Source organism: Porites lutea, chromosome 6 (assembly GCF_958299795.1).
Source record: "Porites lutea chromosome 6, jaPorLute2.1, whole genome shotgun sequence".
In the NCBI taxonomy this organism is placed as follows: Eukaryota; Metazoa; Cnidaria; class Anthozoa; order Scleractinia; family Poritidae; genus Porites; species Porites lutea.
In genome coordinates this window covers 20,068,011-20,094,936 of record NC_133206.1, presented here as the reverse complement: position 1 = coordinate 20,094,936, position 26,926 = coordinate 20,068,011, and the positions used below count along the sequence as shown (strand labels likewise).

General features: G+C 38.3%; 2 protein-coding genes across 2 annotated transcripts in view; one reads left to right on the top strand and one right to left on the bottom strand.

The window, feature by feature from the left end:
* Nucleotides 1-12,966: 12,966 nt before the first annotated feature.
* LOC140940074 (very long chain fatty acid elongase 4-like) overlaps nucleotides 12,967-26,926 on the bottom strand; it is a 16,980-nt gene continuing 3,020 nt past the window's right edge. The window contains exons 2-9 of the mRNA XM_073388957.1: nucleotides 23,097-23,173; nucleotides 21,334-21,521; nucleotides 20,590-20,676; nucleotides 20,072-20,128; nucleotides 19,212-19,317; nucleotides 18,279-18,287; nucleotides 18,053-18,180; nucleotides 12,967-13,301 (exon numbers count right to left, since the gene is read on the bottom strand). Coding sequence (XP_073245058.1) covers nucleotides 13,110-13,301; nucleotides 18,053-18,180; nucleotides 18,279-18,287; nucleotides 19,212-19,317; nucleotides 20,072-20,128; nucleotides 20,590-20,676; nucleotides 21,334-21,521; nucleotides 23,097-23,154 — 825 coding nt within the window. The 5' untranslated portion in view covers nucleotides 23,155-23,173 and the 3' untranslated portion in view covers nucleotides 12,967-13,109. The remainder of the gene's footprint in view (nucleotides 13,302-18,052; nucleotides 18,181-18,278; nucleotides 18,288-19,211; nucleotides 19,318-20,071; nucleotides 20,129-20,589; nucleotides 20,677-21,333; nucleotides 21,522-23,096; nucleotides 23,174-26,926) is intronic.
* The window catches only part of LOC140940072 (very long chain fatty acid elongase 4-like), a 19,240-nt gene continuing 15,669 nt past the window's right edge, over nucleotides 23,356-26,926 (top strand). Inside the window, exon 1 of the mRNA XM_073388955.1 lies at nucleotides 23,356-23,672. The gene's annotated coding sequence lies outside the window, so the exon portion shown is untranslated. The remainder of the gene's footprint in view (nucleotides 23,673-26,926) is intronic.

Below are 26,926 nucleotides of genomic sequence, written 5' to 3'. Positions count from 1 at the left end.
CAATTTGAAAAAAAAGGTTAGATCTAAAAGTTCATGCCAGTAACAAATAGGTATAAGGTTTAGAGTTTGTAAACAAGACTTATAACTCATGTTAGAAAAATAAGGCAGTTTTAAGATAAACTTAGTTGTGCGTCTTTGGATACACTCAAGCTTGACAATGAGCTCGATGGACTGTGGGGCCCAAATTTGAGGCCTTCAAGGAGTTACCCTAACAAGTTTACATTAACAAGACTGTGTGTCAACTTGAAAAAAAAGGTTAGATCTAAAAGTTCATGCCAGTAACAAATAGGTATAAGGTTTAGAGTTTGTAAACAAGACTTATAACTCATGTTAGAAAAATAAGGCAGTTTTAAGATAAACTTAGTTGTGCGTCTTTGGATACGCTCAAGCTTGACAATGAGCTCGATGGACTGTGGAGCCCAAATTTGGGTGGCGTATCCCAAATGTGGCCTAACTAGGGCTAGGTATAGTGTTCGTCTTACTTTGGTTCTAAGTATGAACCTCGTGTTCCTCTTTAAGTATCCAAGTAGTTTATTACAATATAGCACATGAAGATCGTTCATTTACTTGTTTGTACCATGTCAGATCCTTACTAATCCATACGCCCAGATCTTTTTCTGCAGCATAGGATTCAAGTAATAACACCGAAGAATGTCAATTTTCACAAGAATTGTGAAAACACAGGTAAAATTCTAAAAATTTCATGTGTAAGATGTCATTTTGTTTAATTTGACATTTGTTTTCTCGGGCTCTCAAAACAAAAATTTTGTTTGGTGTTATTACAGATAACTATTTACATCTATAGCCCTTGAAAAATGTAAAAAAAGAATGTGATATTGTTTAAATTATTCTGGTACAAGGTTTTTGTCCACTGAAAATTAAAATTACTCAATAGGCCATTTGCATGATAGCGTCATTTTACTACTATGACCAGAATCCTTTTCGTTCTTCCTTTCATATTTAAATTTTGTAATCCCAGTGAGGTTTAAATAACAAAAGCCCTAATTAGCACAAGAAAGCAAAACCCTGAAGGATTCCTTCTTAATGTGAACACTCATTATTGCCAGCCTTGACACTCTTTGAAGGCTTCCAATCCAATAAGACACCGTATTGAACACGCTAAACAGTGAACTTGCATACCCTCAAGACCCTGAAGACCATACCCAGTTCAGCGGCACATTTTCAAGGGAGTGTCCCCCTCCCCCTTCCCCCCGGGAAATGAACACAATCTCATTGGCAATAAAAACTTTCTACTGAAATAGTTATCTTGAGGGAAGTTTTAAGCCAACCAAAAAATTAAAACTCTGTCCTGACGCAAAACACCGCTCAATCACAAAACTACAAGGAGAACTGTCTGAATGTATTAAAAATGACATGTGATTCGCATCAAAACACTATCGGCGCGATGATAAGCAAAATTATAGACGCGCTGATCTTACTCAAGACGCAACGCCAAATGGAAGCTCGCAGACCTGGAAGAGCCACAATTACAGACATTTTAATACCCACTAGACTCGTAAAATAGACATAAATTAAAAGAAATGTAATACTTTTTAAATGTTACCTGCAAGTCTTTGTTGCTCTTTCGCTCCACTTTTTATCAGCTCCAAACTAGCATGAGATCTGCTATAGACGCGTATTAATATTCGAGCTGAATGAATTGGTTGCTTTCAAAACTTTGCTTTTTTTGATCACTCAAAAGCAAGTGGTGTGGAGTTAGATTAAAGGCATAAAAAAGCATATTCTCTGCTATATTCCATGGCTGATAATAGCCGAGACAGACGAATATCCAAGATGACTTCCGCTACGCCACCGCGCCGCAACAATCCGAATATTTCGCGCCTTTTTCTGTTAATCAGGTGACCCTTTGCCCGGACCACAGGTAGCCCAAGCTCGAAATATGAGCATCGGCGAGCATCGGCATTGTTGCGTAACATTCGAAATATAAGGATTTGTATGTGCAAAAAACCTATCGTTTCTGTAACCTACGAAAATGAAAGGATTTCAATAATAAACAGCTTACCTTACATAAAATGTGTGTTACGTCTCTCCTGTGTGGTCCATGGGCCGATTTATGGTCGTTTTATGGGTTGTACCGGTAAACGGTTTTCTCTCTCTCAAGCATAGGGTTTTGAGAGAGCAAACCGGTTCCAATAACACCCATTAAATGGCCAGAAATCGGCTCAGAAACCACATAGGAAAGAGGTTAGCCGATTTTTATTTAAATCCTTTTACATTCGTAGGCTACAGAAACAACTGTTTTTCTCCCATACAAATCCTTATATTTTGACAAGAGAGAATGATCTGAATGATGGAAGAGGGTCATGTATGGGGGATTCGCTCTCTTAGATCATTCTCTCTTGAAGGAAAGTACTTACAGTTGAAATATACCCTCAGTATATCGGAAAAAATCTCGATTTGCTTGATCAGGGGCCGCGTGGAATCGTTGGGTAATGTGACGTTTCTATATTGTTCACGCCCGCAAGTAAGAGATGGTCAGGATGACGTAAAACATAAAATCCCCGAAGGGACCGCTTATGTTGATGTTGTGAAACTTATTGTACAGTCATACTTCGATATTTTTTTTGCGTCACGTGTTATTAGTGACGTTCTGTGGAGCACCTGTTTCGAAAGACACTCGTCAAGCGCAGATGAAGTTGGTACGTAAACTCCACTTGCATATCCCCCATAATGCACCCTATTTGCCCCCCAAAATTTTGCAAAGGCATTATTTTCAATTTCTCTTAAAACGGCTGTAATACCCAGGAGAAATGAAAAACAAAGGTTATGCAAATTTAGGGGGGGGGCAAATAAGGTGCATTATGGGAGATGTGCAAGTGGCGTATTGGAGGGGTGGGGGGGGGGGGGTGTAACTGTATATTGAGTTTGTCAGACATGAATTTATCATTCACAGATCTTTGATTGGAAACAATTTGCAGCGTAAATTTACCAGACACTCTTTCTCTTTCCTTGGGGGAATTTAATATAAGACTCGGACAACAAACAAGCAAGACAAGTGAATCAACGGCGAGCTTATCACTTGCCTGCGTGCAGACGTCTCCTATTTCCTTTGTTGCACGCGGAAAAGGGACGTCCCTTTTCCGCGTGCAACAAAGGAAATAGGAGACGTCTGCACGCAAGCAAGCTTATCACTAGCAGAACGATGGAGGATTAAAGAAATTCGCGGTTTATATTCTGTGCTGACGTATTCCCTGCTAACGTTTTTTTACGTGCATATTGTCTTAGAACGCACGAGCGCGAATTGATCAAACCTTTTAATTTCTAAGGCTTACTTTCCGGCTAATGAAGTGAACTGTATGTAAAAAAGGAAAGAGAAAGAGCGAAAATTTTAACTTCTAATCAAATCGTTTCTCAAGGTTTAGAATAAAACATTTGGAAACTGAGAATGTTTTGATCGAAGCTGTGTAAATTGAACTGAATCAGTGCGTGGAACCTTGCGTTTCCTGTTTTTATCTCACCTATTGTATAGAATATGTGTGAAAATCTTCACTGTGAATCGGTATATTTCAAAGAGCAGCACAACGATCAAGAATACTATTGACCGACAACACACAGAGCGGGGGCATCTGTGGTGTCAACTATTGCCTGGCACAATTACTAGTTAAACTTTTACACGAATGGGACAAGGAAAGAAATCTATGTCGGCAATATTTCAGTGGGATAATTTATACAATCTTGGAGAATTTTAAAACATTTACAATTGAAACTGTAAATTCGTGACACGGAGTCGTTTTTTTTTTCGTTTCGAATTTAGGGGAAGGTGGTGGCATATATTCTGAGGAAGGGCCTAAATTTCCGAATTGTCGATAAAATACTTTAAATGCTCTAAAATACGTACCAATAAATGGTGATTTTTACATATTGAAGTTCAATTAAATTTCTTGCTCAGTGATCACGATGATCATTTTGATGTTTATCAATCCAAGTCAAAAATTTCCAAACTCAAATGTCAGAAAAAATGAAAGCCTGTGATGCTTCAATAATTAATTAATTTCATTTTTGGTTTGTTCAATTTTTCCAGTGTTTTATCAAGACACCAAAAACGTAACGCTAACTTTCTCTGTGTTGCCAGTGTAAACAATACCTTATCTTATCCTAAAAAAGTGAAAGGTGCTTGGGGGAGGTGGAGATTGCGTCACTTGACGTTTCCATTTGAAGAAATCTTTAATCTTGGTCTGATCTTAACACAAAAAAGTATATTTAGCAATTATTGCATGAGGCTGAGTAGGATGTGAAGAATTATGCAGATCGAGAACATTTAGTGTTGTTCCGTTTGTCTCCACAAATTCCGTTTCTTTGCGTGAATCACTTTAATTTTTACCCCCTACTATCTTTTTAATTTCTTTGGGAAGTAATTTTACCTTCAACGTCGGGAGCCCATCAGGGTGTTAATTCGAGTCGGGTCTACTTTCAATACCTTAATCTGATTAAAAAAAGCGTGAGTCATAATCTGAAGATTATTGCAATAATCATGAATATAAAGCTATAAAGATTAACGAAAAAATGTCTGTTCTAAGCTCAAAACGTATGTCGTTGCAGTCATTTGAGGTTTTGCCAAACAAAAACAAAAACTTATACGTAATGGAACACATACTATTGATTTATTTTTCTCTTGTATTGGCCTGCTTAGCTTGGGGTTTTTTTGGTGTGTTTTTTCTTTTGTGATTCGTAAAGTAGGAGATTCAGTAGACTTTCTAAAGTCCTATTTTTTTTATCCTGATTGGTTATGCCAAGAGACTTGCTTCGTTCACTTTTAAGAACTTGTGAGTGGGGAGGGATGAAAAACGAGCTCCCCTAAAAACACCTGCGTGGGAGGCTATATGAGAAGTCGACTTGTAGCAAGTCTCGAGATTCAGCCGCGCAAAAAGCTGAACGTGTCTTCTCCCCTCGCCCCCTCCCCCATCGTTTTCTTTTTTGTCCTCGATTCAGCTTTCGCGCGGCTGTGACTCTTACTTTGCGAAACACAACAAAAATCGCCAGCTACGCAAGCTGAGGCGGATCTAGGGGGAGGGTGCAGGGGGTGCGCACCCCCCCCCCCCCCCCTGAGATGACCTGCGGTTTTCTAATACAACCGGTATTCTGCAAAAAAAAAGAACTATGTGGTTTATTGGTGTTGAAGTAGAGTAAGAGACAAGTGCACCCCCTCCTAAAAAAATCCTGGATCCGCCCCTAGCAAGCCACGCTTGTATGAGAACTTATACACTTCTGAAAAATCTCGTACGTATGTTTTGTCAGGATACTAAAATAACACATAATATACATTACAGTCGGGAACGTTCTCAGTTATTTTTGTACCAAAAAAATTAAGGCACTGTAACAATAATACAAACAAAAAAAGTACAAAAGCTAACTTAAAGAAATACATATATATATAAAAACTCCCGGTACGCACTTGCAGTCCTTTGAGGTAACAATGTACACAACTACTCAAAAATCACTTTTCCCTAAAAAAAAATGGACATATTGAAACATTTTATATGAATTCCGCAGATAATATGTTTTCTTTTTAATATATTAATGTTTTTGAAAATTTTTTTCTTTGTTTAAATACTTAACATTCGTGCCGAGCTACCCAGGCTTCAGAGGTCCATTCTCAAAATATCTAGAATGAAATAAACCGCGCCCACGCGTTTTCAGAAAATCTCTCGAGCTTTCCTCTGTCTCACTCTGGTACCCGGGGCAGCCGACGACGGAGTTTTTTTATAATCTCGAAGCTAGAAACTGAGAACGTGAAAAAGAAAAACAGATGTAAACACTTGTGAAATTATTCCACTTTTTTACTCTTGTCGATGTAAGCCTTCACGTAGAAATTAGCGAAGAGGATGATCAAACTGATGCAGTAACCCCACAACAAAAAGAGCAGTTTTGGGCTAAATCCACAAGCCATACATAACGCACATGTTGTGTGAAGTAGAATTGCCAGGAACTGGAGCTGTTCAAGAAAGCAACAAATAAAACGTTAGTCACTTAACTTTTATCAGTGTTTTTGACGTTAAGAGGAGAGACAGAGAATCATATCTGCATTATAGTTTATCATTAACCACATTTGAACGCCTCTTTACACTACTAAAAATAAACCCTTCCAAGGTTTTGTTCAACTTTCCACTAGAACCAGTCAATAGCGATTGTGATATAGCGATTGTGACAAACGAAGATGACGCTCCGCAAAGACGCGGAATTTTACAGATCTTTAAGTGGTGGTAGTGGTGTGGTGGTGGTATTAGTAGAAGGGGGGTGGTGGGGGGGGGGGGGGAGGGGGTTCGTGAACCCCCACCATACACACGTCTGAGTCTGAACAATTTCGCGCCGTAGTGGAGCAATTGTGCCGTTCGCAGGCTACGCTCGCTTTGGATGTATAACTTTTGAAGAACTCGTAAAATTTACTATTTCGATTAAAACTTAATCCTTGCAATTCTAGGCTTTTGATTGGCCTTGGCATTATAATATAGGAACAATGTTTCACGAAGAGAGCTCAATATTACATCTCCCAGAATTTACTTAATTTTTAGATCATGTTTGTAGTTAGTGATGGAGACGAGTAACAAAGTTCTTTGACAAAGGAGTGTTCATAATCCTTCCAACCAGTTCAACTACTTGATGCTCCCAAGGGTTAGAAGGCGAGGGCAATGTGTCACCCCTTTCAAAACGTTTTATTGAATGGCGCGTGCTTTGGGTTTGTTCGGAATCACCCAAGTATAGCTCGCGTACGTAAAGTATGAAAGTTTTGATGACCGCACTTTTTCGATTCTTTGTTGCCCTGGTGATAAGCGTAAAACAAAAGAAATCAAGTGCAGTTTGCCGTAACACCCTCCTCGATCTCCATAACTCTTCAGATGATACTCAGCCTCATTCAATAATTGCTTAATATTTCAGCTTTTATTTTGAACGCAATGTTTTCATTTAAGGTAATCTATGCATATAATATGCTACACATCAAAACTCAGACTTTTAGTACTGTTATGACACAAATGGCATCTCGCACAATGTTTTTTTTACCGTAAATCCTCCATTAAGCTCCCCCTCTCAAATAAGCCCCCTCCCTCTGATAACCCCCCCCCCTTTTTTTAGGGGAAGAAAGTTAATAAGCCCTCCCTCCCCACCCTAATTATTCTTCACTAATGAATGATAGACTGTATTAATCAATCACGACTGTAAAACTTTGTGTGGACTGATCCCGGATGGTTTATCTACCAACTGGAAGTTCGGATTTGATTCTGATCCTCAACTGTATGACCTAAAACTTCTTGTACTTGAGCTTCTCCACTTTGTATTCTAGTTCTTTATGGAGAACTAATACCATCGCCATTTCTAAATTAAATAAGCCCCCCCCCCTCTCAAAAAAGCCCCCCGTCTCTATTAAGCTCCCCCCCCCCCTCAAATGGGCTTGAAATAAATAAGCCCCGTAGGGGGCTTAATAGAGTATTTACGGTACTCTACTGTTAATTATTGTTAATTCAAACATTAAGTAGGAAACTTAACAACTGAGATACTTCATTTTCCCCCTCACGTATATGTTATGGCTCAATTTTATCCTTGGTTTAAATTTTGTTTTCTTTCGTTTTCGGGTACGGTGATATATGATAATGAGTTTAAAACAAAAGAAAATAAAATTTAAACCAAGGAAAAATACTGAACCACAAAATATACAAAGACCACAAGCGGCTACTTATTAATATAGAAAATCGATTTAGATTTTTCTTATTTGTTTTTCGTTTAATATAGATCAGTTATAGAAGTATTGATATGATAATTCTTTACTTTTTTGTCGCTAGTGTACAATGAATCTAATCTGCCATCTTTAAATCAATAAAACATATTTAGATTCTTTTTACTTGTTTTCCCTTATTACCTATTACCTAGCTATAAACGTATATTACCTAGCTATAAACGTAACAAGGGTAAAAAAAGAAAATTATACAACTTTTTAGCAAACTGTAAAAATACCAAAAACTTAATAAAAAAAAGTAAAACAATGTTATAAAAAATTAAATAATCATTTTTCTCTGTTTATGTGAAACTGAAAGAAATATCTTATTACGGCTTGGGGTAACCCACAGAACTTTAAGACTCTTACCGAATAAATAATGCGCTCTGTTTGACATTAAGTAATATGTTGGAATCAATAGTTTTTTCCCTGGATAAGGGCCATTTTAGCCTGAGAAAACAGCCGACATTGGCGACACGCCACCACTCGTTTTCCCGCGAAATGACGTCTGAGAAACGAGGACAGAGATGCAATACTGATGACGTGTAACTACCCAGAACAGGGTAGTGCTTCTGATTGGTTGAAACAAATTTCTCACGCAACACGACCAATTAGAAGCACTACCCAGATCTCGGTTGTGACACGTCATCAGTATAGGATTCATGCAGTCGTTGCTCAGTCGTAATTTCGCGGGGAAACCAGTAGAAGCGTCGCGAAATGTCGGCTTTTTTTTCAGTTTAGGATCATTAATAAATTACCGTTCGTAATCAAGTCATTAATGCTTTAAAACCTTACATCTCTTTGAGTTTTTACCAATCTTATTCCGAGGAACTGCCTTAAAATTAAAAAAAAAAAAGTGAACAGTTCTAGAAACTATCATTCGCCTTTGCTCTTTTCAACGTAGGCTTTGCTGTAAAAATTCATGAATAAAATACACAGAGAACACATGTAACCAGACTGGAGCCACAAGAACCCATTTGGAAATCCACAATTGATTCGAATAGCATTGGAAGTGTGCACTACTACAATCATGAATTGGATCTAGAACAAAGAGGAGACAAAACCTATCATTAGAACGAAGCTTCATAACATCTATTGCCTTCATTTCTTGACTTATTGTGTATATTCACTTCCCAGTTGACTGCGGCTTTAAGCATTTCCTTTGTCCGCCATGGTCACGAAATACCCTTTAGAAAAATAACAGTGGAACTGCCTGTCTTTTCGTCTGTTGTTGAATTCGCACCTCAACCTCAAAACTCTTATACGTACTCTACGATTCATCACCTGAGGGGTGATTAGAACGTTATAGAGCAAAAAAGACAATTCAACGTATATTAAACAATGACAAGAAAGTTGAAGTGAATACGACGCGTGGCGAAGCATTTTTGGCGAATTAAGGGTTATCTGATATTTTGATGAAACAATATCACAACACTTTGACATCACTTTTCAAAAAAAAATTATTTTAATGCAGAAAAACATGATACAAATTCTCCAAAATGATCTTTACATATTAGTTGGGAGAATTTAACACAAGATCAAAGTATTTTACATTACGTAATCACTTTATTATTCCTCAATCTTTGCTTTTGATAATGTATGGTTTGTTAAGAGAAAATTGATGTGGGTCACTATTCGAGACTTTCATAAAGGGTTAAATGATTGATTATTGACTGGTCGGTAAATGTTGCAATTCCCACACAATCTTTACTATCTAACGACGTTCTACTTCTGAAAAGAAGTCTACTGATCTTTTCTCCTTCTCTGTGAGAAATATTTTCCTTGTCAAGAAACAAATTACTAAAATTCGCTATTTTAATGATAACTGAGATCGCATGTGCGTATACTCTCCCTTGTCACTAATTCAATGAATTATAACATCCATAAAAGTACTGCAAGTACAATTTTCTCTCTGTTGTCTCTTTCCTTCATTAGGAACAGGAAATAAAATGAATCTACGGATCCAAACCAGACAGTACTAACGGTGGACTGCAAAATTTGCGACTTTGAAAGTTGCGAAAGGTATTGTCCTTTCTATATGTAGCCATTTTGATGACCTTAAGACAACTTATTTCTCTTCGCCTTCCTATTTTGTATCGCACAAGCAGCTACAAACATTTATCTCACATCATTGCACTAAAAGTTAAAATATTAGTCTTGTTAAAATTATTCCTTTGGTGTACTGCCAGAATTGCAAACAATATGGACCCTCTCTTACACCTTAGAAAAATATAAAACATCGGGTATTCACTGCCAACCATATCACTATTCTTAAACGTATTTACTCCGATTTTTTTAGTTCATTATTATTTTTCTCGCTGAGGCTGTCTTTGTTGTTATTTTTGTTACGGTAAGACTTGATGTAGAAGTTGCCGAACAGGATGATTAAAGTGACAAGATAAGACCAAGTCAGATAGAGCTGATTCCTACTGTAGCCACAATCAATTCGCAGGGCATTCACTATGTAAATCTGAACTACCACAAACTGAGTCTGTTCAAGAAAAAGAAAAAAAAAAGGTTACCTTAATTACTAGAATAAGCGTCGTCTGCGACTATTTCCCTTTCGTAAACGGCCGTTTCCATTTCAAACGTTTTTTAATAGTCTTAGAAAGAACGACCTTGGGACCCGAGTTGAATTTACGTTCATAGTTATGGAGCGGACTAGGGCCACCTGTTATTGATGTAACAGTTAACGAAGACAGTTTGCTAGTTTATGAACTTAAGTTTTTCGGAATTTTGATGTTTGGTAATGTAGTGGTAAGGGAGAGAGATCAGGATACTAAAGGTCCGGTTTCGTCCCTGGGTTGCGATATTCTTTCTTTTTAATAGAAACACTCTCAATAACAGGTCAAAAATTGGCATATTGTCTTAAAAATGGCAGCGACCGTTTACGAAAGGAACAACTGCGTACATCTGACCTCCCAACCTCGTTCGCAGCATTTTTATTCATACTTAGCCTGAGAAAACAGCCAACATTTTGCGACGCCGCCCGCCACTGGTTTTCCCGCGAAATGAAGGCTGAGAAATGAGCGCAGACATTCCATACTGATGACGCATCACTACCAAGATCTGGGTAGTGCTTCCGATTGGCTGGAAATTAGCTTAAACCCGAATCAGAAGCACTACCCATGGAATGGGTATGAAATTTCCGTGCTCGTTTCTCAGACGTCATTTCGCAAAGAAACCAGCGGTGGGGTCGCCAGATGTCAGCTGATTTCTCAGGCTTAAGCATACTCGACTCAACAAAGGCTGTGTTCACGCGGCACCTGACGAATTTTCGACCGGTTAAAAACTAGCGCGTTTAGGTGTTCCGTTCACGGAACCACCTTAGAGGGATTATCGTTAAACTTGAAAAATGGTTCCGGTAAGTGTTCGTTATTTGTTTTATCAGTCAATGGATGAAAAGATGGAAGGCTATGGTTATAAATGTCTTCTCGTATGTACTACGCAGATAAACTCATTTATTCGTATGCTTTGCAAACGATTTATGATTTATTATCTTTAACTAGGCTCTGTTATGCCTTGGTGTTTAGATGCCATGTTTTCTGCTTTATGTAAGCTCTAGTGCTGTTTGTCTTACAAATTTGCTGTCCACTGAGAGGTACACAAAAATTACAAATACATTGGCTACAGTTTATCTCGATTATTATACATTGTACTCATTATCTGTTTTCTCATTGGCTAAGAGCCTACAGTTAACTTTGGAAATCTGTGCAACCTACAGATCAGTTAGTTATCTGCTAGCAGACCGCTCACTAATCTGTAGGTTGGGCGCGCAATGCATGATTTCCAAAAACAATGTCAATTCAGGTTCCTTGCGCCGGTGTTTGTCGTTATTTTCTTCAAAACAATGTGAAATAAAACAATTTTTAGAGTCGGTTTTTTGATATCCGGAATAATCAAGGTCTCGGTAAGAGTTATCCGCCTCGGCCTTCGGCTCAGCTGATAACACTTCTCTTGATCTCGATTATTCCAGATGTGACAGAAACCTTGTCTAATAATTGTTTATTGTTCTACGTTTTACTCACTATCTATTTTCTCATCGGCTAAGAGCCTACAGCTAATTTTCGAAATCAGCGTAACCTACAGATTAGTTAGTTATCTCCTCACAGATAACTGACTAATCTTTAGGTTGCACGCGCAATGCATGATTTCCAATAACAGTACTAGTGTTAATTCAGGTTCCTTGCGACGTAATACATGATTTCCAATAACAGTGTTAATTCGGGTTCCTTGCGACGGTGTGTTTGTTGTTATTTTCTTCAAAACAATGTATAATGAAACAATTATAAGATTCGCCGGTTTTTGTGATATCATAAATAATCAAGGCCTCGGTAAGTGCTATCAGCCTCGGCCGTCAGGTCAGCTGATAACACTTCCCTTGACCTTGATTATTCCGGACATCACAAAAACCTCATCCAATAATTGTTTATTATTCGCATGCTTTGCAGCTGATTTATTTATTTCTTTATTTTTTAATTTCCTTTTGCTAGGCTCTGCTTTGCCTTGGTATTTAGATGCTATTTTTCTGCATGTTGGTCCACGAACTGTGTCTTACATTATATTTGCCCTCCACTAAGGGGTATACAAAGATTGCAAATACATTGGCTACAGCTTATCACGAAAACCTCACGCTTAACCTTAATATTCAAAATAATCTTCAAAATACAGTCTTCTATGAAACCACAAAAACATTTAGGAAATGAATTGTAAACTAAACTGTAATGTATTGTATTGTGCTCTGAACTGACGATTGCACGAATAAGCTCGCTTGAAAATAAAACTGTACAACACCTTCAATGCTGGATAACTTTATTATAAAAAAAATATTATTTTTCAGTTTAAATGACGAACAAATAACCTACTCTACTTATCCTTTTTGAAAACAAAAGAGTAAAAACATAACATAATAGAAAACCCTTACACCATTACATACAAATGAAAAAATTGAACACCCATTTTTCGATTAAAATAAAATATCATGAAATTATATACGTGCCAGTATTTCAATCAGTGAAAAACAACAAGTGCTTTAAATAGAGTGAAGAAGTTTAAAAACAGAAGTCATCCAGCGTCAAGAGATCCCATAATGCAATAACCTGCGATCACATTGTTTTTTGTTTGTTTCTTTGTTTGTTTTGATTTGTTTTGTTTTGTTTTTTTTCTGGACAGGAGAGGGAAAGGCATAAAAGAGACATGGGGAGGGAATGATCGTAGGCTTAAGATGCAAATGCAATCGAAATCACTCATCCAGTCATATATTGCTTTCTTTAAAAAAATATTTTTCTGTTTAAGTCCATCACTTGCTAAGATCGCGAAATGATTATTCACCGAGTTGTGTGTTTGTGTCCGGGTCATTGGTTGTTTAATCCAGAAGTCTTGCCTACGATTCTTTTTTGCTGTCCGCCATCTTGCTCTGTCTATTTTGCAGATACGTTTTGACGTAAAAGTTGCTGAAAAGTGCCAGCTGAGTGAATGTGTAGAAAACCATGATCCATTTTGCCCAAGTGGGGTATTTACAGTCGTGGTTGAACAACGCGCCCACCCCAGATATTATGATAACAGTAAACTGAGTCTAAAAAGACAAAAGCAAACAAGCACAAAAATCACCACAAAGAACTTGCAGGGGCTATGCCACAACATTTGTTATCTTTAAGAACGCTAAAACGTGTCTTTGCAACAATCGAATTCCAAAAATAATGGTCCAGTTTTGCTATTTAACCCTTTAACTCCCAATAGTGACCAACATTAATTTTCTCCTAACAATATCCATACGTTGTCAAGACAAAAGGTTACGAGAATTAGTCAAATGATCACCAAAGAGAAAATGCTTTGATCTTTTATTAAACTCTCTCAACTTATCTCTACGGAAATGTATGAATATCAGTATGGAGAATTTGTACGTGGATATTTGGGCGGGTAAAGACTATATTTAGGTATTGAAGCTGTTTCCTGTCGTCTGTTGCTACGGGATAGTAAGGGTGCACATGGACTGAATCTTGAAAAAAGTTGTGTCATTTTTTTTTAAAGTTTTAATGCTATACCCGGCAAAAAAACACCAAAAAAGTATTATGTTTATTGCTCTCTGTTAAAATTTGTTTAATATCTTCTTCTTAACTCTATAGGATCATTTTGTTGCAGCATAGGTAAAGGAAGTAATGACTTCAGCAAAGAATTGACCTCACAGAGCAAAATTCTTGTGACATGGCCCCACTCCTAATACTGGCCAAACTAACAAATTCACAAAAAATTATAAATTTCTTTCTATAAAATCTCAAACGGTGAATAAAACTATGTAAAAGTTCAGCTTAAGAGGTTTCATTTGAATGGTAACAGCACACATCATTTTCGCGTTTCCTTTTATATTCAAATTTGATAATCCTATCGAGGTTCAAATAACAACAGCCCTGATTTGTACAAACAGGCAAAACCCTGGGAACATTCTGGTCGTAGTAGGAGAATGAGGGCATTATGCAAATGCATTATTGAAAAACAGTGAAACGTAATCATTGATTTGATCATTACAAGACATTCACAGATCTTTAGTTCACTGGTACAATTTCTTAAGTTTCATAGCGAATAAGGACGCATAACTGGCACTATAACCAAAACGAAATAGACTACAGCCCCTTAAAGTAGACCTCTTTCATATTTTAGGGCCTGAATCCAAGACGATCAACAGTTCTAATGTGCCCTGACTGTCCCAAAAAGACAAAGGGGGATAACTATTTTTCCGAGCGAATATACTTTATTTATCGTTATTATTATCACTATTTTTTGGGGTTATCTCTGTGTCATGAATTATATTTTTACACTTTGCAAAGACGACTTCCAATGTTTGCGTTTACACAAAAGTCCTACATTTGATGTACGTAACCGGCAGGGTGTTCATTAGGCATCGGAGATCGGAGAATTCTCCGTTTAGTAAACAGAATTCTCCGGCTCAGAACGTGCGACAGCCTATAACTATTTTCTATTGAGACATGGAGCCTTTTTCACAATATTCTCCTGTTAAGTTACACCTTTCTCCTGCTACTAGGATTCTTAGTGAAAACGTTACTAACGTTTCAAAGGACTCAACTATCGAACGAATATGTCTGTTACAATAACGCTTTGAGAAAACACTTTTTGTTATGAGCAAATATTATGAGTACAACTGCAGAATGTCTGCTAGAAATCGAGTAGAACGATAGCACACATGAACTACAATGACCCTACACATAATATTGCACAGTCTCTTCTTAACCGATGCATATTGATAAAAAAGTAGTGTTATATAATGAATCATAGCTATTATCCTCTTACATCACTACCTCTTATAGTACGCATCCAAACAACGAGGCTGCCTAAACGTTTTCTATCACACTTCGCGCTTGCCTTTGCACAAGGGATCTCCTCAATGATTCGACCAACTAACTTACTACCACTTTTCCTTTGAAAATAAAGCTAAATATGACTTCAAGATACATTTAGAATAGTATTCCTTCCTGCTCACAATACTCAAATTATGCAGCCGTGTTTCAATTATTAGCCTGCTTAAGATCCGATGACGGCAGACGTCTGTGACGGCGAGCGGAAGTGAAATTACTACTAGAAAGACTTCCGGCTGCCGTCGTTGCGAAGTTTCCCGCCGTAGCGGCCTTGTCCGTGACGTGAAGAAGGCCATTTTGCCGTCGCGTGTAAAACGTGAGTAAACTTGATCAAAATAATGCCATTTAAACACATTTTGAGCGAAATTGTTTAGCACTGTTAACAGTTTATTCTCAGTAGACCATTTTTGTCGAATTTCTAAGCGACTTAAACGATTTGAACACGGTATTTAAATTAAATTTGTTTGCCCTCTCTAAACAGTTTGACTCGTTAATCGCCATGGACTCGGTCAACTCGACAAGAAAGCAACCCAGTAAGTTTTACAAGTTTTTTCTTGTGTTTATTGATGTGTTTATTAACAATTATGATATCGTAGACTGTTTTGGCATTAAATTGAGGTCCAATGGATTATGTCACTCATCTTTTCGTCAAGCCTCTCGAGGTCAAAATTTTCGTAATTCTGGTAGGGAAAATCCGGATTTTTAGATCTGTTGACATCATACAACAGTAAGTATTCATCTTCTGAAATGTCGCCATCATCGAAACTTGTCAGTAACAATTCACGAACCTTTCTAAAAGTAGTCATCACTCTTGTATTTATTTCTAAACTTCAACAGGAAAAGGCGCTACAACAACCCGCCGTCGCGCGAGCTTTCTTAATGCTATTTTTCGCACCATTGCGACGGCGACCTCACCCCAAGCCCCCTCGACCAAGTCTGCCGTCGTAGAATCTCGCCGTCGTCGGATCTAAAGCTCACTATTGTTAAGGTATCAGTCATTCAAATGCCGGCGTACTAACTATTCTCTTGCATTTTTAAAAGAATTTGATTTTCATTGTGCCGCAATAACTAACTGTTCTAAGCTTTATAGCCAGATCAATTCATGTCAGACTAAACGACCATGAATACATTTAACATGGACAAGAGACAGGACAACATTACTTGTATCAAAGCTTTATTGAAGACGTTATGTATAAGTTAGTGTACTAAACTTGCAAAGAAGCATGGACAAAAACATCATTTAGTCATTAACTGTTATTTCCATTCCTAAAAAATAGTGATTAGTCCATCATATATAACATAAGACAAGAACTTGGATGTTTTCATAATTTAAGTGTGAACGTAGTAAACCAGACTGTGAGCCATTTCGCGAACGAAACATGGTCGACAGAGACAAACGGAAGAGGACCCAGAGCAACATCGAATCGGAGACTTGAGCTATGTCTGCACAACACTTGACAGGTCTTGCGCCGAGACGTAAACCATCTCGGATAGGGATTCTGTTCACACATAAGAACGCTCACTTCGGTGTGGTTTCTGTAGAGCGGTGCAGCCGCCCCACCCAGATATTGAACGTGGATCAGACAGGTTTCTATGCCACTCTTTTGCGCAGAATGAACAGGTATTCATACTATAGCGGATAGCTTTTCAAGTCGACGTGAAAAGTTATCCAGTATAATGTATACAGAGCCTTAGTTGTGACAAAACATGCCTTTGGTTTTAGAAGCACTTACTACTTTGCAGTGCGGCAAGACGAACGATGTTAAAATACCAAAATTTTTACAAAATAAATCAAGTGTGCTCAGAGCATTATTGCTAACCGCTGTTTTTAAGAGCAATTGTTATGGCTAGCGTGGTTGATACAAACGACGGTTAACAATGATGCCATACACATGTGAATTTACAGTTTCGGCAAATAGCGGAAAGACGAATTTTTTAGACAAATTTCGATGCTGGCTATCCGTGTTTAATATGCATAATTGGCGTTGCTTGCTAATACGAAAACAATATACCCTTGAGAACAACATGTAACAAAAAAAGAGCGCATTCTTTCAGTTTATAATCGCTTTTTTAAATCTGCTTTTCTATACCTCTGAAAAGCGTCTGAAGGAAGCCCCTCGGGCTTCAAGGGGTGATCTTTCGGAATGAACTTTTAGAGAAAAAATGATTATAGCGTTATCTAAATACGTTTTCACGCGAGTAGCGAGCACGGAGTTTTGAAAAAGGACAAAACAAGGGCAACCTCTTTAACAAATCGTGTTTGATGAAAAAGTAGGTAAATGAATTAATGATACTATAAAAAAAAACGATAAAACAATAATATAAAACGGATAGAACGTTTTAAATGGTAAGAAGTACAAAATTAGCTGTGTATAAGAAGGCTTGTTTATTTACATTTTCATTTAAACTTGATTTAGAACCTAAAGTAGCACGTCATTTAGTTTCTACTAAAACAATTAGACTACTGGTTCTCGTTTTCTAAGAGTTAAATAGTCATTTTATTGATTTACTGAAAAATCGAACTCGAAGTTTTAGACTTTCCAACAGAACCTTAAAGGCTTAGCTTAGCGCCTATGTTAAGAAAACAAAACTAACAAAGAAAATAGACGGAGCTTATTAACGCAACATTACGTTGACGGGTAAATGAACTTATAACTTATGGTAGAAGAGCGCATTTCAAACGAGTGTAAAAATAAAATTCAAAGTCTTCAGTTTTGTATTTCCTCAATTTGTAATTTACACGACATCGTGATCCAGCTTTTCAGCCAGCCAATCAAAAATCTTGTTTGCGGGTGATTTCCCGCGTTTATCGCCCGTGACACATTTGCTTTAAGTTCTGATTGATTAATTTGAAAGTCTACTGTTGTGATTGGTCAGATTAATCCTTTGGTCTCACGTCACTCAGTTGAAATCGCTCAGCTCTATAAGGTATTGCAATAAATGAGAGGATTCTTACCAGTTGAAGCTTTGTGATGTAGCGTTTCCACCACAGATACGGACGCATTTGCGGACCAATCGCAGACAGACCATAATAAGCATACATGACCACGTGGACAAAGCTATTGCATGTTGCACCGAAGTAAGCTGAAAGTAAAGACAGAGGGTCAGAAATTTTTCAAAAATACAAAGTTACAAAAAAGGGAGTAAAGCGACCACAGAAAAGATATTGACAGGATACTTACAGACACCTCCTAAAACAAAACAAAAGAAAAGTGTTAATATAAAGGAAGTTTTCTGAAATTATCTTACTTGCGTGAAAACAGGAATTTAGAAGCTACGTAAGGTGTTAAGTGATCGATCTTAATTTATAATTAGTTCCATTTTCCTCGTCTATTTTCGCATTCGTTATTTTCTTCTTCCGTAAGTTGTCTCACTGCAAAAAATAGTTGGTGACGTTTACTTATGTCTTAAGTGAAAAACATGATCAAAACGAAAGGGAAGCAATGTAAAAACTTTTTTTTTTTCTCAGTCTCTTTAGCCTCTCTCGTCTTCGTTTTGCTAACTCTAGAATCTCGTCTGTTCTCCTTCTTTATCACCTGAAACTCAGTTGGAATAATAATACACGCATCGTTCTTTCTCTTCCTTTAAAGGCCACACCCGCTAAAGACGTGTTTCTTTACATCCTGTCCCATGCTTCTTCCACGGACGCCCTACCCTAATACGTAACTAACACTCACACCTGGAATCCTTTTGCTGATCACACCCATTAACCGCATCTTTCTAACACTCCGATCCCCATCCTTACTCTAGCCTCCCATCCCTCTCACCTGGAATCCTTTCGTTGACCATACCCATTAACTGCGTCTTTCTAACCCCGATCCCCTTTTTTACTCTAGCCTCCCACCCCTCTCAACTTGATCTCTTCGCTGATCACACCTATTAGACACGTCTTGCAAACGCTCCCATCCCCATTCTTACTCTAGCCTGTAATTCCTCTAACCTGAAATCCTTTTGCTAACGACACCCATTAACCGTGTCTTTCTTACACTCCTCTCCTCTACCGTGTTCTAACCTCCCATCCTTCTCACCGGAAATCCTTTCTTTCACCACACCTACTAACCGCTTCTTTTTAACCCCCCATCCCCTACCTTATTCTAGCCATCCATCCCTCTCACCTGGAATCCACTTGCAGACCATCCACCACAATACGCACATACTAGCGTGATGATACACGTGTAGAAACGTCACTTGGTTATTCTTCTTGCGAAGAATGAAGAAAAACTGCAATAGAAAATATATCAATCAGGTTCCGTTTATATGAAGAAAAGATGTCCCGGGAAGATATGTCATCCGCCTACCCGAGATAGCCTTTAGGTGGTCTAAATACGGTTAGTAACGTCTGCGAAGCAACGCCGATATCCTTGGTCTGGGCCTCCAAGGGACTCACTGGATTACCGGAAATGCGTATCGAATTTCCCTTCAACCTGATTGCCATATTGACAATGGCTTTTTAACAGGCCAATCATAGCACGTACATGTAGTCAAATCCTGGTACACAAGTGGGGGCCCAGAACAGGGATTTCGGCGCTGTTCCACAGACGGACTTAACCTGAGGTTATTCTCGAATAAACGCTCGCTAAAGTTGACTGGGGGCAGGGACGGCGACCCTTTTACTCGGGCCAACTTTTCTCTATATAGACGGGGCCAAAGTTAACTCTTTAAGCCCCAAAATCCACATACAAATTCTCCAAACTGATCTCTAAATATTTCCTTAAAGAATGACTTGAGAGAATTTCATAAAAGATCAAAGTATTTTCTCTTAGGTGATCATTTAATTAATTCTCATAACCCAATCTCTTGACAATGTATGAATATCTTTAGGAGAAAATCGACGTTCGTTAATATTGGGACTTAAAGGGATGAACAATGGCAATAATATCGAACTTAATTATTGTTAAATCAAATCCAAACAGCTTTCATGACACAGACAACTTGTATTTCTCCTAGAACCTGGTAACTCATCAACTTTACTTACCGTGTCTAGATACTCCACAAACTTAGACAACCAATAAACGTAACAAACACGAGCCAGCTTCAAAAAAGGAAGATAACAATGATAAGCTTCAAAGCATTGTTTCCTAAATTCCTGTTTTATAAAGGTTAAATATAAGTCTGTAGCTACTGGTTCACAGGGCGAATAACAAAAAAAAGACGATAAGAATAAAAACAACGACAACAACAACAACAAAATTGAAAGAAACAAACTTGAACATGTAAACAACACATGATTTTATAATTATTCTATAAAAACCTAACTCAATTTTAAGCTACACGTGCTTAGTACCATTCACCTGACAAAGGTTTTATAGCAGGCAAACGCAAAATGTGACGTAAGGCACAAACAATAATGACATTACTGATACAGTTGACCAAAATCACCGTCATGAAAGTGGAACCGGATTTTACGAACAGTTTTAGGTGAAAGAAACCTAGATTTAGTGATCGAAACTAGGTTAAGGAGTGCAACTTTGTGCTGAAGTAGTTTATACAAACCCGATTCAATCTTGGATCGTCACGGACGTAAGGCACTTGCTCACACAAAAAGTTAAAGTTGGGAATATCCATGACTGAAGCGATAAACTGCATAAAATCAAAAATAAATAACAGAATAAATAAATGAATAGATGAGAGGGTAACTGAAAGAGTGAAATGCCATCCTTCCATTCCATTTCTTCCATCATCTCCCCTGCCCCAGAATTTTCATTCACGTTACTCACAAGCCGCAATCTCCCACGCTCATTCACGTTACTCATAAGCTGCAATCTCCCACACTCGTTCACGTTACTCACGATCTACAATCTCCCACAGTCATTCACGTTACTCACGATCTGCAATCTTATCTCCCACACTTATTCACGTTACTAACGATCTGTCCTCTCCCACACTCATCCATGTTACTCATGAACTGCAATCTCTCACACTTTTTCACGTTACTCGCGAGCTGCAATCTCCTACACTCATTCACGTCACTCACGATCTGCAACCTTATCTTCCACACTTATTCACGTTACTAACGATCTGCCCTCTCCCACACTCATCCACGTTACTCACGATCTGTAATCTCCTACACTCATTCACGAACTGCGCCCTCCCACACTCATGCGTAGAGCGCACTAAAAAGATGACAAGAGGAAACCAAGATCATTCAAAATGCTCAGCTTTCTTCAAGTTTTTTTCAGACTGAAATCACTCTGGCATCATATTCAATGTTATAACTGAGCCATGAGGCACGCTCACCTCGTATACCATCCAACCAGATAGAAGTACAAGTGCAAAGTTGTACACAATCAGCACTTCTCTCAGACTGTAAGCTGGTCTGGTCTCCATTATCTTGGGCCCTACTTTGACAATGAACAAATACATGGCCACTAAAGCGACAGTCGGCCATGGAGTGGCAATTAAAGGCCATTCCTCGGTTTTGGGATCTAAGGTAGAGAAGAGAGCAAAAAAATAGACATGTTATTAACAAGAACAATAAAACCATACCATATAGCAATATGCCGCAATATTTTCGTTTGACCTTAAAATGATTACGAACAAATAATTAACTAAAACAACAAACTAACAAGAATATAATCACTTGATTGTTTTAGAGAACAGACTCAAATGTGCGCGGCTTTTGATTGATTTCGCGAAAATCCAACACAAAAATAATGGTAAGAAGAACGCTTAGTCCGGGCTATGCACAGATATAAAATTAGCATCGTCGTTCCCAGGGCGTTGTAAAATTAGTCCTTCTTATAAAAAGGAGAAGAGTGTAGTGTCGATTAACAAAGAAAACAACAGTAAACTAGAAGTAAGGCCTGCAAATATATTTTTTCTTTTATAACGACCACAACATACAGACAGGACAGAATTTTAGTCGGAAAAGAAAGTAAGAAAGTTTTTCCGACATACACAGTAACTTGACTTTTAATTCTTAAAGGGGTTGTGTCACGGATACTTTCAATATTCAAACAGTGAGAACTGCCGTTAGATAAATGATTAGCCTGCTCCAGGCGTTCAGATAGTGGGGAGCGGTGCGAAGTAAAAAGGAGCGCGAAAAAAAAAAAAAAAACGAGGGAGGGGGAGAGGTGAGAGAGGGAACCGCACCTCTCTCCCCAGTCCCCCTCTACTTTTCATCGCTTTCTTTACTTCGCACCGCTCTCCACTATCTGAACGCTTGGAACAGGCTAATAAATGATAATCGCTCAAAGCAATAAAAGAAGGTATAAATAGAACAGCAAATTCAAAATAAGCCCCAGATGGACAAACTCGAAGATTAAAACGGATTACAATTGGGGCCTTTGAAAACTTGTTAGGCTAACAGTTTTTCAAAACTTATTTTTGTTGTCTGCAAGGTTTGTTATGATGCTGGAGAGACAAATTTGTTTAACTAAAACTGTGAATTTGCCATTAAAAAGTAATTTTTTGGGATAAGTTTACGTTCCCTCACCGCCAAAAACGACGCGTATATGGCTATATTAACAAACAACCTAGACAGACGAGACGTTGCCAATCAGCAGCCTTAAAATGATGTTCTTAAGTTGAACTATGAACTATGTCCATTCACCACGTTTCGCGACCAAAGGTAGGATTCCTGTGCGACATATAGCAAATTTTGGTCGGACATTGGCCGATAACCGCCTGTTATTTGTAGCTCAGATTACCAGGTACCAGAGTCGAACCCCGTTAATATGAACACTGAGGGGGTCATAGAAAGTTTTCGTGTTGAGCGCGCGTTGGATTTAAAGAAAATAAAAGGGTTTTCTTTCCCTAGGGACAAAGCAAACTGTCTGTAATAATAAGGTTCCCGTATTGAGCGGGGTTCGACTGTAGAAGGCCGTAGAAGGTTATCTCTGAAGAACGGATGAACGGACGGTCAACCTCGTTCCCAGGGTCCACTTCTACTGGTGCCGCGGAGCGAGGAGCGGGACAGGACCCTGGATACGAGGTTGAACTGATGGTCAGTTTGTCCTTCCATGGAGCGAGATGGGCAGTTTGACGGTGTAGATACTTACCGCCGTTTTCGATGACCCATTGGTAATAATCTACTAGTCTTTGTGTAGTTGTCGTCATATCAGCGTTCGTTAACTACCTGTAAATAATGTGAAAGCTTTGTTTTTAGTGAAAGTTCGCTTAGCTGGTTTGGCTGCTTTATAACAAAACAGAATAAACATAGTTCTATAATAAACGAGTAATTGCCCCCGCAGAGATTTCGCCCAGAGGGCGAAATCGCGAGGAGGCACTCTAGTAACTCGCGCGTATATTAAGGAAAGTACTTACAGTTGGAATATACAATCATACAGTCAATATGGAAAAAATCTCGATTTGCTTGAACAGGGGCCGCGAGGAATCGGTAGGTACTGATGATGTTTCTATTGTTTGCGCCCGCAAGTACGAAATGGTTAGGATGACGTAAAACACAAAAAATCCCGAAGGGACCGCTTACAATAAGTAGATTTTGTGACATTAATTGTGCAGTCATACTTCGATACTCTTTTGCGTTACGTGTTATCAGTGACATTCTGTGGCCGGCATTTGTTATGAAAGTTATGAACCAAAAGACACTCGTTAAGCGTAGATGAAGTTATAAGGTGCATATAACAGTGTATATTGTAACTCTAAGTGAGTTTGCCAGACACGAGTTCACAAATCTTTGATTGGAAACCTTGCCAGACACTCTTTCTCTTTCTTTGACCGGAATAAGACTCGGTCTACCCTGCGAGCAGAAGCCCTTCGATCGGCCTCTGCTCGCAGGGTAGACTCGGCCCCAAACAAGCAAGAAGAGTGAATGATTCAACTGCTAGCTTATCACCAGCAAAACGATGGACGATTACAGAAATTCGCAGACCGTCAAATTCTGTGCTGACTTATTCCCTGCTCATAGATCTCCTTCCGCTATAAAGTTTAAAATAAGACTAGAATGCGCGAGCGTGAATTGTTCAAACGTCCTTTTAATTTCTAAGGCTTACTTTCCGGCAAATTTAATGAACTAAATGTAAAAAGTGAAATAGAAATAGCGAAAAATTAAACTTCTAATTAAATCTTTTCTTATGGTTTAGAATCAACTATTCTCGAAACTGAAAATGTTTTGATCAAAGCTGTCTAAATCGAACCGAAACTGTGCATGGAACCTTGCGTTTATTTCCTGTATTTATCTCACCTATTATATGGAATATGTGTGAGCATCTTCACTATGAATCGGTATATTTCAAAGAGCTACACAACGAGCAAGAATACTATTGACCGACAATATACAGAGAGAGGCAGCTGTAGTGTCAACTATTACAAGTCGGTCAACGAATGAAAAAAAAACGAATTCTCCATGTCCAAATCTACCAGTTTGCCATTCAAGTTTTGTGACTGGCCATGTGTGTCGACAATCTATCGGTGTTTCTCGGATAAATGAGTGACAGTTGGCTGAAAGAATTCCTTTCTTTTTGGGGAGCAGGGAAGGGGGAAAGCTCCTTAGCAAGATTTTAAGCATTGTCGGTGCTTAACTTTAAATGTTTGTTTCCTAGTCTCGGCCGATTAACTTTAAAATTTTAGCAAACAAAAAGTAATGTACTGAGTGACGTGAAAAATTAAAGGACATGACAGACCCTGGCCTGTTCCAGGCTCTCAGATCAGGGCGGATAAAGGATAAACATTTATCTGCCCTGTCTCAGATAGAAGGGATGACGCGTTAGTGTATGACTTGCGTCCTTCCTCTTCCCAGTTTCCCCCCGTTACAATTTTCGTGTTCGCGGACCCGACTATCTCGGAGTCTGGAAACGGGCTAGACAGATGACAAATAAATGCGTGTCTATTAAAAGTGTATTTGTTTCACAAAACGACGTCTAAAGCGTTAAAACCGCCTCCTAAAACTTTGCAGCAAATGGAAACACTATCTACATAAAACATCGACTAGCAAGGCAGGAAAGGCAAGCTAGTCTTGTCCAGCTATGGCGCATCCCGTATAATAATGAATGCACTAATCGTGAATTTATTTCACAGACCTCCAGACGGCGGTGACGCGAGAATTGCGATTTACATTTAAACCAAATTTCAAACGTAGGGAGGAATTTAAAACTCGCTTGATTTAACCAGGGACAATCTTAAAATACTTAAGCACACAGAGGTAGATTGTGGTTCAAAACGTGAAGTCAACTATTCGATGGAATAAGAAAACTGTGCCCAAAACAAATTTAACACTAATAAAAAGCTAACTAAAATAACTGTCACGCTAGCAAAACTAAAACGGACCGTTCGAACGCGAGAAGAGGAAAAAGGTTGATTTACAACAACTCACCCAAAAATTCTCTTGCAATTAATTTTCTTCTTTATACAGCAACGGTTAGCTTTCGATAACTTACAAAATATCACGCTGCGACGAAGAATCGAAACGGGAGAAAAGCAAGCGTAACCCAGACTGTTGAAAAAAGTGAGCGAATCAGAAGCTATAAAATGACAGGTGTTTCCAAGCGTGACAGGTTCGGGTCTCAGTTGTCAATTCATCAGCAAGAAGTTTCGAGTTACAGCTAACTACTTCTTAATAGAAGCCTAAAAATCATGTAAAATACGTTGTTTACAGGTTAACAATTTTCCTTTTTTATTCATGATAGCCAGTTATTGATTGACACAAACATGTAATTTGATGCCATGATGATGTCGTATTGTTGAATTTAGCGACAGAACCCAAATTTAATCAGTTTTTCCCTATTGGTAGCCATAAAGTGTAAAATACCTAAAAAGTAAGGAATCTGATAAAATCATAAAGTTGGCCAACACATAAGTACGATTCCAGGTTACACTAGACCTTTTCCCAAAACCAGATTATACGTTTCTGGGAAACTTCCTACCTACCCCTCCCCTAAACCAACATTAATTTTTTGGCCCTAAGTGAGAAGAAATTAATGTTGACTTAGGGGAGGGGTAGGTGGGTACTTTCCCGGAAAAGTATAATGATCCCCCAAAGCTCCATTGGAGAACTAGCTTGGGTTGGGCTCACTCTGGGTTTTGATCACTTTCACATTTGCAGTTACACGCCTATAAATTGCCCAAGAGGACTGGAGGAGAAAGATTGAACCCTATTCTCCAGTAAATGTTCTTGAAAACATTGAAGACTGACATAAATAGTGTGACACTTTCCACAATTTCTATTCTTTCATAAATAAATTAGACCTCAACATCAATTTTTTAACTACACTTATTATTCATTCAAAATATTTCCCCAATTCTGATTGGTTAAAAGCACATGCATAATTCACCCTAACCAGTTACTGATGACCAAATTTGGAAGAATTTTGTGTTTAATGAAGAAATGATGTAAAAAATGCAGCCCACTATAGGTTAAGGCACTGTTTTATAAAGGTGTCCATAAGGAAAGGTTAGACTGTAAAACAAAGACATTGATATGTAAAATTTAACAAAATTTGCAGCTCGCAAGTCAAAGCAGGGCTCACAAAATTGGTACATGTAACAACAACTTCTTGACCACTAATATAAAGAAGACTTCCAAGTGTCTCTAGGTGCTTTTGAAGCTATCAAATGTAAAAATGTTCACAACAGTACTTAAAATACTGTCGTGTCAGTTGTCAAACTTTAACTCCAACTGTAAATTGTATTATTCCAAGAACTAGTGGATAATTCTTCTGAGACATTCATACCCTGTTTACAGGCTGACATTACGACCTCTGAAGGAAGATCATGAGTTTATCCCTATATTAAGATCTATCCTTACAGATAACCCACCCAGCCCAGGAAAGGTTGGCCACACCACCAGGGTCTACATCCCCTACTCTTCTCGAACAGCAGGGCTCAAAATTAACTACCCTGCGAGCAGAGGCGACATTTTCACAGTGTGAGC